The following is an 11,612-nucleotide window of genomic DNA, read 5'->3' as shown; positions in this document are numbered from 1 at the left end:
AGGAGAAAAGTGTGGAGGAAATGACGTAGTAGGGTCTCCTTTGTTTTGCTGTTTTTTAATTTCTTTTCTGTAGTGGCCCCACCTTTCGGGCCACAATGGCGGCTTTGTTATTGTTCTGTGCGCTCACACGTGTTGCTCCGTAGGTTTCGTACCATGGCAAAGGCGCCGTGCGGGCAGGTTTGCGTTCGTCTCTGTGTTTTGTTGCGCTGCGTTATCTGAACCGTGCTCTACCGGATGTTGCTGTGGCCAGGTGGGACAGGAGGAACTAAAGTTCGTGAAATGAACGCGCATGCAACGCTGTACGCAATGTACAACGCCACGGTAATGGCAATGGACGAAGGAATGTCCGCGGGAAGTTTTGCCCTCTTTGGCGGAATCATGCTAACATGCTAACGATTGTTTAGTATTGCTGCGGAGCGCACGGGTCCGAGCAGCACGGTTGTGCGCAGTGCGGCATGGTTTCGCGAGAAATGTAAACAAGAGAGGAGAGCTGGCCCGATAGTCGGAGTAACGCCATGAGCAACGCCAACTTCTGGCTTCGCTTTCGCTTCACAAAGAGTGATGTCAGGGCCTCTCCCGAGTTTCCTTCCTCCGTGGCCGTGTCGGTCACCAAGGGGGCAATAACGATGCGGATGCCGAAAGGTCTGCGCTCCTACACGTTGCCAGACGACTATTCATGTTGTGCCAAGGGCCGGTATATAAGTCGAGGGGTGACCTTTTAGTAACAATTTTTAGGAAAAACCACGACCTATATTCCGCACTATGCAGTATTAACACAGAGGCACCTTTGTGATAGCCAATTTTTTCACCCCACTTTCTCTCTAGAGTTATTATACTAACTCTATGGGTTCTAAACATGTGTCACCTAGCAATGAAGGTGCATTCCTTGCTTCTTTCACCCGTCTTTTTGCACTAAGTTATTGCACCAAGCCTACAATTTCACTGAAAAGATTGCTTACACTTTCCTTCCTGAAACTTTCAACACTTCCTGTGTGTTGCTAGGCTCTTGTTTAGACATCACAACAAAACATCTCTGTTTATCATCCACCTGAGCCACCCATCGTGCGATGCTAAAATGATCCAGCAGAACCACAACATATACTGCACCAAAAGAGGTCAGAAGCATGTGTGCTCGGCCACATCATCTCCTCATGCACATGAGGCAGCATGCACATCAGATAAGACAGGAGTATGGAGACGGGAGACTTGCCCGTACACACATGCACACAAATTGAAGCTCCTGTTTGGATTGATCTGAAACATTCCATTAAAAGCTCTGCAGTAGCTTCAGCACTATACCATGCACCATCAAACTTAATAATGCTTCAATAGTGAAAAAAGCAACACTTGGTGATCCACTAAGCACCAACAAGTCCTGCTAAACTATCCGAAGTGTGAAGAATGTGCACATGCCGAGGCCTAACTATACCGCAGTTCTCCCCTGCAGTTTTCCGCACCCCGGTCATGTGTTCGGGCCAGAGGCAGTGCTGGCAAGAACCACTTACAGGGTGGGTTTCTGGTGTGCAACCACAGTCTGCAGCCGTGGCTGGATAAAGTACCAGGAGCCCTGATTTTTGTGCTCCTCCTGGACCCAGGAGATCTCGGCGTTGGGGTACCGGTCAACCTCTTGCTTCACCAGGTCAAACGGGAATGGGCAGAGCTGCGCAGGGACAGCGCCACGACGTCAACTGCAATTAATCTCGGTTGTGCACTACAGCGCCTACGTTGTCTGCCTTGCTGTGTCCTGACTACTGCATTATTATTTGCCATGTTTAACTCAAGCCAACTAGCCAAATCTCGCACACTTGTGCAGCCTACTCGCATTTATATTTGAACTGCTCAAGGCCATAGTATGTATGCAAGTAACCTGGAGCAGAAGTCCCCAAAACTGAAACGAAGAGAGAGCTTAACCCAACTTTATTCCATTCAATACAAATTTAAGTTTGTCTGCCACTGAACTAAGTTATCAAATAAAGTTATGGCCCATGAAAGAGAAAGAGTATGTGCGTGCGTGCATGCACATAGAACAATTTCTTTTTTTCACGTTAAGCCACCACTCCATAACACTCAAGAACAAGCACTCCTCATCATCAATTTTAGCTTTCATGAAGGAGAACGGCACTGCTGTAGTTAGCTTATTTTCACTTCTTTTGTTTTGCTTTCTCTGCCCACCCCGCTCAATGTTATTCCTGCCAATCATGAACTGGCTCCCATTGTTCTATGACATTTGAGGGCATTCAACGAAGTCACTTGTTTACTGGTGTGTGTCAACCTGCAGCACAAACAGCAGCGAAATTTCAGGAACCCACAAGAAAAAACACTCCACCTTTTGAACGGAATTCTGGATTCTCTTCCATGTATGTCCACGTTTTCACGTAAATGTGACCTAATGAATGGGCAGACAAGTTTGCTACAATCGCAAGACAAGTTGCAGCAGCACCCCTTCAATATGCAGGTTGCAGAACAATACACAGAAAAGGCAGGCAGGTTACCTGCTCGACCCGTGTGATCGCCACTTCAGAGTCGAGGTTGCGTGTCCTACGCTCTTTGGTGAGTTCGTAGTACACCTTGCCCGTGTACAAAAGATGGCGGCGCACGGCCGATGCGTTGTCCTTAGCTGGGCCACTATCTGGGATGAGCCGCACGAACGATGTACCTGCAAGCAAGCCACAGAGGATGCTGACCTTTTAGCAGAGTATAAGGTCCTCTGATGGTGCTCTTTTTCTCCTATGGCTACCTGTAACTGATAATCGCTATTTCATGAGCAAAACTGAACAAAGCAAAAAAAAGCAAACAAACTGCAAATCTTGTGCACTACTACAAGCTGGAACTATACTGGCACATTTTTTTAAAAAGCAAATAACTTTCTTAGCCTCTTTTGGCTGCTTTCATGGTCGATGGCAGTCAGTGGTTGGTGGTTGATGGTTGGACTCGCAAAGGAACTGAGGGAGACGCACGTGCTCTCACACAAAAGAGTTGTGGGGAGGGGGAGGTCTGTTTCCCATGAGTTTCGTGGAGCCCACGGCAAGGAAAACGTTCATTCAATAGCTTGTCTATTTGTTCAGGCTATTCGCTTACGTTACAATCATCTTTGATGGCTTCCGCACAATCATTTTTCTCTTACTTATATTCGGTGCACACGCAGTGGTGCTAATCATTGAGCCCATATTCTAAAATTGCCTAACGAAGGGCTGAAGAATAATTTCATCCCCCTTTGCCCATTTGAACACTCGCAGACACCTTAGCACAAAGATGTTTCCGCACTTGGCCCCACGAGTGTCCACTCCGCAAGACCAGGTACAAAACCTACAACCTCAACAGCTATGGGCTTTCGCTCACTGACTGACTGCAATATAAAGTTTGGTTTCTATTATCGCTTGTTTGTACAAAAGAAAACGATGAGTTTAGTGCTTTGCTGTTTGTGTCATGAGAAAGAGCTAATGACACGACTAAAATGAATAACTGATAAAGGCGGTGCCCGACACGAACTTTACCGATGTGAGCACTGGGTGCAACTGTATGTCTCCCAACATTCCAGAATTCATTAATAAAATCATTCCAAAGTTGAACTTCTTTGGTGATTACAGAAACTGTAACATAACGGATTATTGTTACCAGCAGCCCTAGCGCAATATACTTTGCAGTGCGAGTCAAGAACCCACATACCTTCAGTCATTTCACTGAAGTGCGATTTGGCCTCTGGATGCCGGAGCAGTGACTTTGGCGTCATAAGGATGAGCTGCAAAGAGAAAAAGTAACACTCTTCACCTCTGGGAGCAGAGTCCACCGACTCCATGTTAATCAACTGTTTATGTCTTTGTTTACAGGACTGTGCTTCCAAAGTGACCTTAACTGACATGACAGCATTTGTATTTCTTGTTTTTCATTACCAATGTACTGCTATAGTTGCAAAGTAAGAAATAAAGCAAGGCTTTAATAATACAACAAACAAAAATCTGGGATAAGCCGCAGGAACGATGGTGGCAAAGTTGACCAGCTCTACTACAGTCCTAAATCATCGGCTACATGTTGGAACATGACAAGGCCTGAAGAAAATATATATCAAAATCAAAACACTGCATAAAAACACAATGGGCCCCTTTCATTTGCAAAAAAAAGGAAGAAAAGCAAATCGTAATGCAGCGCAGGAAATGCAGTTAGTAGCATCACTTATATGGTCCTGACAAAGGCAGGCCAATTAGGGTGGCTCAATTTCAGCAGGTTAGCGTATGTGAGGTCCAAGAAACCAAGGGACATTTTGGTACAACTCAGTCAGGCCCCCAATGTGTTAGTTGGAACGGCCATAGCCAATGCTAAGCGTTCAAACACAAAACTATAAAGACTATCCAACAATCACTCAGCTGGCTATGGGCACTGACGTGGCTGAATGCCACATCACACTACTAGCTTCTCAGTTTATAAACCGCCCTTGCTCCATAAAACAAAGTAATCAACTCATAGAACAATCCCGGCAACCAAAGGCAATGGACACGGTAGTTTCCTTTGCACACTCTCACAACTGAAAGGAAATGCCACCGATCACCTGATTTTCTTTTCTCACATGCCAGCGGAGTGAATTAGGGCTGGCATGCAAGGGGTTCAAAGGAGCTCTGTCTATACTCACGGATAACTTTCTGTGGCAATGAAGGAAAAGCTATGGGAGCGTAGCTTCCACCCATGTGTTGCAGTGTCAAGTAGAGAGGCAGAGTTTGGCAGCGCTTTGGGTTTCTCGGAACTCGACAAAGCTTCCACGTGTGACGGTTACCAGTTTGCCCAGATGCAGAAAAACCGCAAGATAAACAAACTTGAACGCTCAGAGGTATGTTTTGTGTTATTTAGCTGCTGCAAATGAGCTGTTCAAGTTTTCTTTTTCCCCGATTAAACTAAAGCGTATGAATATGTAGGAGTACTTTCAGATGCTCTCCCTCGTGCCCACTTCGCCTCCGTAGCTTTCCTTTCATTGCCATAGAAAGAGGTCCACGACGATAGTCAGTCTATGAGGCGTATTTTCTCGTGTATGTAATCCACCCCAAGAATTAAGAGTGGATGCTGTACAGAAATTTTACCTTCACATACAGCTTCAGTCACAGCAATGCAGACGAGTGCATTGTCATGAAGCTGCACTGCCTATCAACAGAAGGCAGCAGTAGAAGTGATGATTGAACATAACAAAACTAGCTTGTCCCTGGAGCTTTGCCAACAATTAGGCTGGGTTAACTTTTTGTAACAATTTGGATGTCACTCACAGTTATTTACAGTTACAGTAACAGCAAAGAAGTAAGGCAACTCATATGTCCTTCAACAAACAGAGCTACACAAAGTTTTAAATTCCAAACCAGTTTCTTTGTTGCTGTAGATAGGGTAGCGAGAACAGAACATTGATTAAATTCAACAAAGGATTGGACTGTTCAATGGCAAAATCTTGCCATCATTTTAATGCTGAAATCTCAAACACACTACTTCTTGCCTGTTTCCTAAATGGCACGGGAGTGGTGGTTATAATCAGAACAGTGTGGTCAAACAGTATAATCAAAACCTCCCCCTCAAGCTTTGCAATAAAGCGCCTCAGCCACTGACATAAAACAGAAGCTATGCCACCACAGCCACCTAATTATGCCTACGCAACCAATAAACCCCTCAATTCTTTGACAACCACAGAACATTGCTACACCCACACCTAGTCTTTGGGGGAAAGGGCAAAGACAGACTTCTGTCTCACATTGATATTGATGTGAGCATTAGCTTGGAGCAGTGGCAGTAGAAAAGCATTCTCGACCCTTCCTGTCCTTACAATTTAAGCACACTCATAGCCATAGTAGGTCTACACGCTCTCATATATGTGCCTTGTGCATCTGTTACGAATGCATTGTCTCTTGCGCTGCTAAGAAACGGCACAACTTTTGCTCGTAGGAACATCAGCTAGAAGTCAAAAGTTGCTGCAAATGACATAAATTAGAAAGCACTACTTGTATGAACCAAAGAGTTGCCTCACAGTTTTGCCTAGAATCTCTAGATTGGTCGAACAGACTGGCAGACATAAGAAAATGCTAGTAACTAAATACAAGGCAATAAGCATGTACAAATTATTACAAGAACACAATCAAGGTCAATTCATCACCCACGGTCAGCTTATGCCAGCTGACTCTTCCCTATGCCTTCCAGTTTCCTAACGTCATCACTTTGTCTCATCCTCTGTGTTTCCCATCCCTTGGTACCTCCACTGCTATTCTAATAGACCACCGTTATCTCCTTTATGCATTATGCAACCTGCCTAATTCTTTCTCTCAATGTTGAGTAGTGTCAGTTACCTACGTTTGCCGTCTAAACTGTAGTGCCATATTCCTATTTCTAAATGTCACACCAATTATTTTTCGTTCCACAACTCACTACAGGGTCATTAGTTTCTTTTCAAGGAATTTTTTGACTAAGCAAAATGATACCTCTGCATATGGGATGGCAATGAATGGATGGCATCCCCAATAGCATACTTTATTTTTGCTCAACAGTAAGGGCAGAATTTACAACGGGGACGCAGGGTGGCGTGCGCACTTAGTAGTGGAGGCTGGATAACCTCGAGTTTCAGAGACCTTTAAAGCGAGCGGCAGACAAAGCGTTCATTGCCCACTGAGAGCCCTTACCACGATAACGTCGTCCCAATGTGGGAAAACTATCAGTCGCGGGGCCCAAGTGAACGCAAAAGCGTGTAGGCTTCACTTCGTACCGCTGATGTGAATATATCGTTGACACGGTATGAAACCGCATCTTTCGTTGCCGGCTTTCAAATTCAACGAAATGAACTTTTTTTTCTCAATCAAATTTGCTTTTTCAGATTGCGCAATAATTAAGAAAATTTTGCGGTTCCTTCCGTGTAGGAAAAATTTATCAATGACAGTACTTATTTGCATAAAAGCTCGAATTTCAATATACCAAAATTTCGATATAACGAAACAAGTTGCCAACTTTACCGACTTCGGTATACTATTGAGGTTTAACTGTCTGAGCACGTAAGTGGTGAAGCGTTATATGTTCATGATGAGTGGTTTTTCTCTTTGTTTTGGCTTCCTTTAAATGCAAAACATGTGCTTATGCCTTTGGTCACCAGAACGCTGAAGTAGCGAACGGGGTTTTAAAGGTTCCCTTCTGTGTTTACAGTGACAGGCACACAAGAGTGTTTGTGCAGTAGCTGCTGACTGAGAAAAAATGTACCGAAACTAAAGCTGCAAGAACTAGAACCATGCGAGTGTATTTGAACAAACATTTTACTTTTATGTCTGACTTCCCCTATCCCCCCAAACACACACACAAAAAAGAATAAAATTGTATATATGCTTGAGGTAGGATGGCGTGTAGCACAATGTTGAAGTTAAAACACCACTCCAGCACTGGCCTGATGCTAGGACATGGTCAGATCTGTGGTGCCAAGTCCAGCTGCTTTTGGATTCAGATGCACTGATGCACATACGTACTAGTACATACACTCGAACACCGCTACAACAAAATGACCTGTAGGTTATGGTGAAGAATTTTCTATGTCCCAGCCGAATTCAAACCTGTCAAGTGCATTGTGAACATCTATACCACGAAGACCCTTACAATGAATTTGCCAGCACAATGAAGGAGTACTATAGGTGACCCTGAGGGCTTATTTCTTCCTTTACAATGAACGCACCCACCAGCGCCGCCCCTTCCCCCTCTGTTGACGCCACAGAACAGTGGTGCACGTAGGAAGTGCCACCACATGTGAGGGTTCAGACATCACAGTATAGCTGTAGTGATTTATAACAAGGAGTTATTAGGTAACAAAATAAAGCAGTCATGAGCAAAGTTAGTGCAAGCTCCCCTGCATATAGTGGTCAAAAATTTTCTTTACAAAAGTGAACGATGCTGAAAACAAACTCTGAATTCTCTTTCACAACCAGAGTGTACAATGCTCTCTTTAAAGAGATTCCTTTCAGAGAATGATAGCCCAGTGGTCAAGTAGCTCTTACATATTATGAGCTAACTGTCCTGCAGATGTAGAAGATGCTGAAGTGTAGAGCGGACAAGAAGAGGATGGAGTGAGGTCTATCGTCTGCCATCTTCGTTGCTGCAGCCCCATTTCTAGTCTCCTTGCACGTAGTGTAAATAAAACCCCTTTTCTGTATATCTCCCCGCAACATTTTGGTGGAGGTGTGAGCTACATCACGATCCCATCACGGAATTTCGCAGCGGACATCTTGTGGGTCATTTGACCATGTCGACTGAGAGGCCCGTTGCTTCGGCTACCACAACACCGATTGTCTTGACCAAACTCCAAGATCCTGGCTCCTTCTCCGGCACTGACACCATGGACGTCGAAGACTGGCTAATCAAACACGAACAAGCTAGCAAGAACAATTGGTGGTACCTGACTGTAATGCTGGCTAAAATCATCTATTACCTCAAGGGAACGGCCTGTGTTTGGTTCCAAACACACCAGGAGGAATTGACCAGTTGGGACACCTGCAAACAAAAGCTACAGGAACTCTTTGGGAAGCCAGTTGGCTGCCAGCGAGCTGCCAAGAAGAAACTTTAGTGCTCGGCCCAAACAACAACTGAACCGCACATTGTGTACATTCAAGATGTATTAGCACTCTGTCAGCGAGTCAATGACAAGATGCCCAAAGCTGACAAAGTCAGCCACATTCTTAAAGGAATTGCTGACGTCTCCTTTAAGAATGTGGCTGGCTTCGTCAGCTTCAGGCCATTGGGACAGCACAATAAATAGTACTATAATGGAGGCTATGACTGCACAACTTATCTTTGACAGTGCCAGCGTAATGACACAAGAAAAAAAAAGTTGGTTTTGCTTAGGTCATTGTTTGCACCAGGCATGTTCCTCGCTCTTATTTCTTGTTTTCTTTACCAAAGGTATATCTTTTTCCAAATACTTCCACAAGGTTAACTCAATCATTACATATTAATCGATCAATCAGTTCACACAGTTTCTTTTCCTTTTCTATGCCAGCCCGTTCTGATCTAAAATCCAGTTTAACTCATACAACAGTCCATTCTAAACATAAGGGCCCGTAGGAAGAAGGCTAGCTGACTGCTCAACACAGTAATTAACAATGCATATTCCATTCAACTGCCACCTCAAGAAAGGCAACCACTACCCATTATTAGTGAATGACAGCCATGGCTGAAAGGAAAGGAAATGAACTCACTGCAGCATTCCATGGATCATGTGTCAAGAAACCTGAACAAAAATTACCAGTGAAGCTATCAATTAGCAGTATAGTCTCAACCATTCATTCGGGGTTTCCTAGTGTCTAAACCCAGCAATGGTGAGGATGACTATGTGTTGCCAGGCAGAAACCATGCTCATGCATTTAGAGCACAGTGAAAGCGGCCTGCTGAAAAAAAAGAAAGAAAGAAAGAAACTGCAATGCCAATACTCACTGGTTTCCTAAAGGGTAAGGTAATCTGCCTCCGCAACACATGGAAGTAGTTGGCAGGCGTCGTGCAGTTGGCAACAATCATGTTGATGTCGTTCAGCTGACGCATGGGAAAGTCCTCGTCGATGGTCTGTCAGCAGAAGAACGCAGAGCCATAACTGAGAGGGGGTGGCACTAATTCCTCCCAAAGCAATGCAGTGCTGTACTATACGTGCAAAATTTAGAAAGAATGTGGATTCAGAACCCAACCTGTATCAATCGGACAGCACAATTGGCTCACCTTCAACTGTGGCGCTTGTATGCTCAAGCATGGGTGTTGCATGCCCCTCAATTTCCCAATCATGCAGTATGACCTCAGGAATGTGCTTCATTTACTTTTGCCACAGATAAGTACAGTAGAATCTCACTTAACTGAAACTCCAAGGGGAGCGGAAATTTATTCAAATAAAACAGTTCGAACTACTAAGAGCCCTCTCAAATATAGCACCCAATCAATTATGCGGTACAGCGTGCAAAAGCATCACTGGGCTTGCATTGAAAAAGTCTCATCTTTCGTCCACCAGCACATGTGCTAGAAGAAGCCTTGGGTTCAGTATCCAAGGGTGATAAGATTGCTGTGGGAGCGAGGGAAAACGTGCGAGAGTGAGCCGTGAAGTATAGTGGCTTGACGGGAGCCGAAAGTTGGAAATGACGTAGTCGAGCGCACACTGGGGGCTCCTTCCTGCTTCTTCTAAGTCAGATGGGAAAGGAGGGTGTGCGCTATTCTGCTTATCGGTCAAAGCTTCGTGTATGTCTTTCCCCATCATTTTTACACCAAACATTAAGGTAGCTAATCACAGATCGAACCTTCACCTTTGGCTCAGGTTTGTCCGAAAAGTTGTGCATGGTAGCAAGAGATTTTGTTTGAAATAATTGCTGCATGGTTCTGAGAATTTGAATTAGTAGGAGATTTTTTCTATTCAAATATATATAGGGCTTTTCCTGGACCAACAGAACAGTTTGAATTATCTGTCACTTCGTATTGAATTATCGGAATTGAGCAGCTTCTAAGTCATGTTCCACTTACTTTTGGCACTGATATTACGCCAACACTGAAGCTCTGCAAAGGCTCTAAAATGGATGCTTCGACCTCAGAACGATTTTCAATTAAATTTTTTTGCACATATATGGGAGTGTCTAGGAACTCTCTTTTCCAAAATTCGCCAACTTTTACAGGTCTTCCATGACTTCTGCAATGAAAATTCCTGGACTAAAAGAACTTCAGCAGACAGCAACAGATCTTTAACACAATTTTTCTCACAATATAGAAAAAAATTGAGGAATCCTGAAGAAACTTGAGGCAAGATTTGCACCTCATACCACGAGCCATGTTGCAACCATTGGACGCTGACGTCCAATGGTTGCAACATCATAGCACTGCCACCCAGAATAGCGGCCATGTCTGTGTGGATATGGTGCAGTTGTTCCTTAACATTATCCGTCAAGTGACTGCAGAACCTGCCCACAAAAGCCAACGCTGCTGATGCTGATGGCGATAGCCGATATGAATATATCCAGTTCACAAAGTGTGACAGAAGTTGGAGCCACGTTTTGTGTAGATACAGCACACTAGTTCCCTATCATTACCCGTCAAGTGGCTGCGGAAGATGTCCACAAAGGCTAACTGACGATGCTGATGGCGATAGCCGATATGGATAGATCGAGTTCACGAAGGTGAGAGAGAACCTGAAGCCGCATTTTCTGCATATACGGCACAGTTGTTCCTTAACATTACTCGTCAAGTGAATGTGGAAGTTTTCCACAAAAGCCAACAGTGCTGATGGCAATAGCCGATATGAATAGAGTGAGTTCGCAAAGGAGGGAAAGAAGCTGAAGCCGCATTCTCATGTGCTATCAGTGGGCGGAGCCTGGAAGCTCGTGCACACGCGCACTCGTCTTGACGGCTATTGGCAGTGTAGGTCGCGGAAAGCGATGGCGTGGCCCTTACATGAATGTCTTCTTTTTTTAAATATTCTTTTCAGGAAAACAGGGTGTGGCCTGTACATAGGCACAGCACTTACGCATATTTGTATGGTAGTGAGGTTCATCGTCATTGCTCTCAGACAGCACTTTAATGCCATCTATGAAGAACCACAACATGCCCTATGTACGGTCTACAGTGCATTTGATATTCTGCATTTATCAAACTCTGCTACA

At 44.4% G+C, this 11,612-nt stretch overlaps 1 protein-coding gene across 1 annotated transcript; it reads right to left on the bottom strand.

Moving 5' to 3' along the window:
* Positions 1-1,501: 1,501 nt before the first annotated feature.
* On the bottom strand, positions 1,502-9,566 carry LOC139052301 (2-oxoglutarate dehydrogenase complex component E1-like). The gene is made up of 4 exons (XM_070529393.1): positions 9,421-9,566; positions 3,667-3,739; positions 2,493-2,656; positions 1,502-1,660 (listed from the first exon to the last, which is right to left on the bottom strand). Exons 1-4 carry the CDS (start codon positions 9,523-9,525, stop codon positions 1,502-1,504), a joined length of 501 nt encoding a protein of 166 aa, XP_070385494.1. The 5' UTR covers positions 9,526-9,566.
* Between the last annotated feature and the right edge of the window lie 2,046 nt (positions 9,567-11,612).

This window comes from Dermacentor albipictus, unplaced genomic scaffold (genome assembly GCF_038994185.2).
Source record: "Dermacentor albipictus isolate Rhodes 1998 colony unplaced genomic scaffold, USDA_Dalb.pri_finalv2 scaffold_21, whole genome shotgun sequence".
In the NCBI taxonomy this organism is placed as follows: Eukaryota; Metazoa; Arthropoda; class Arachnida; order Ixodida; family Ixodidae; genus Dermacentor; species Dermacentor albipictus.
The sequence above is the reverse complement of the archived record's forward strand: the minus strand, read 5'-3'. Positions and strand labels throughout refer to the sequence as shown.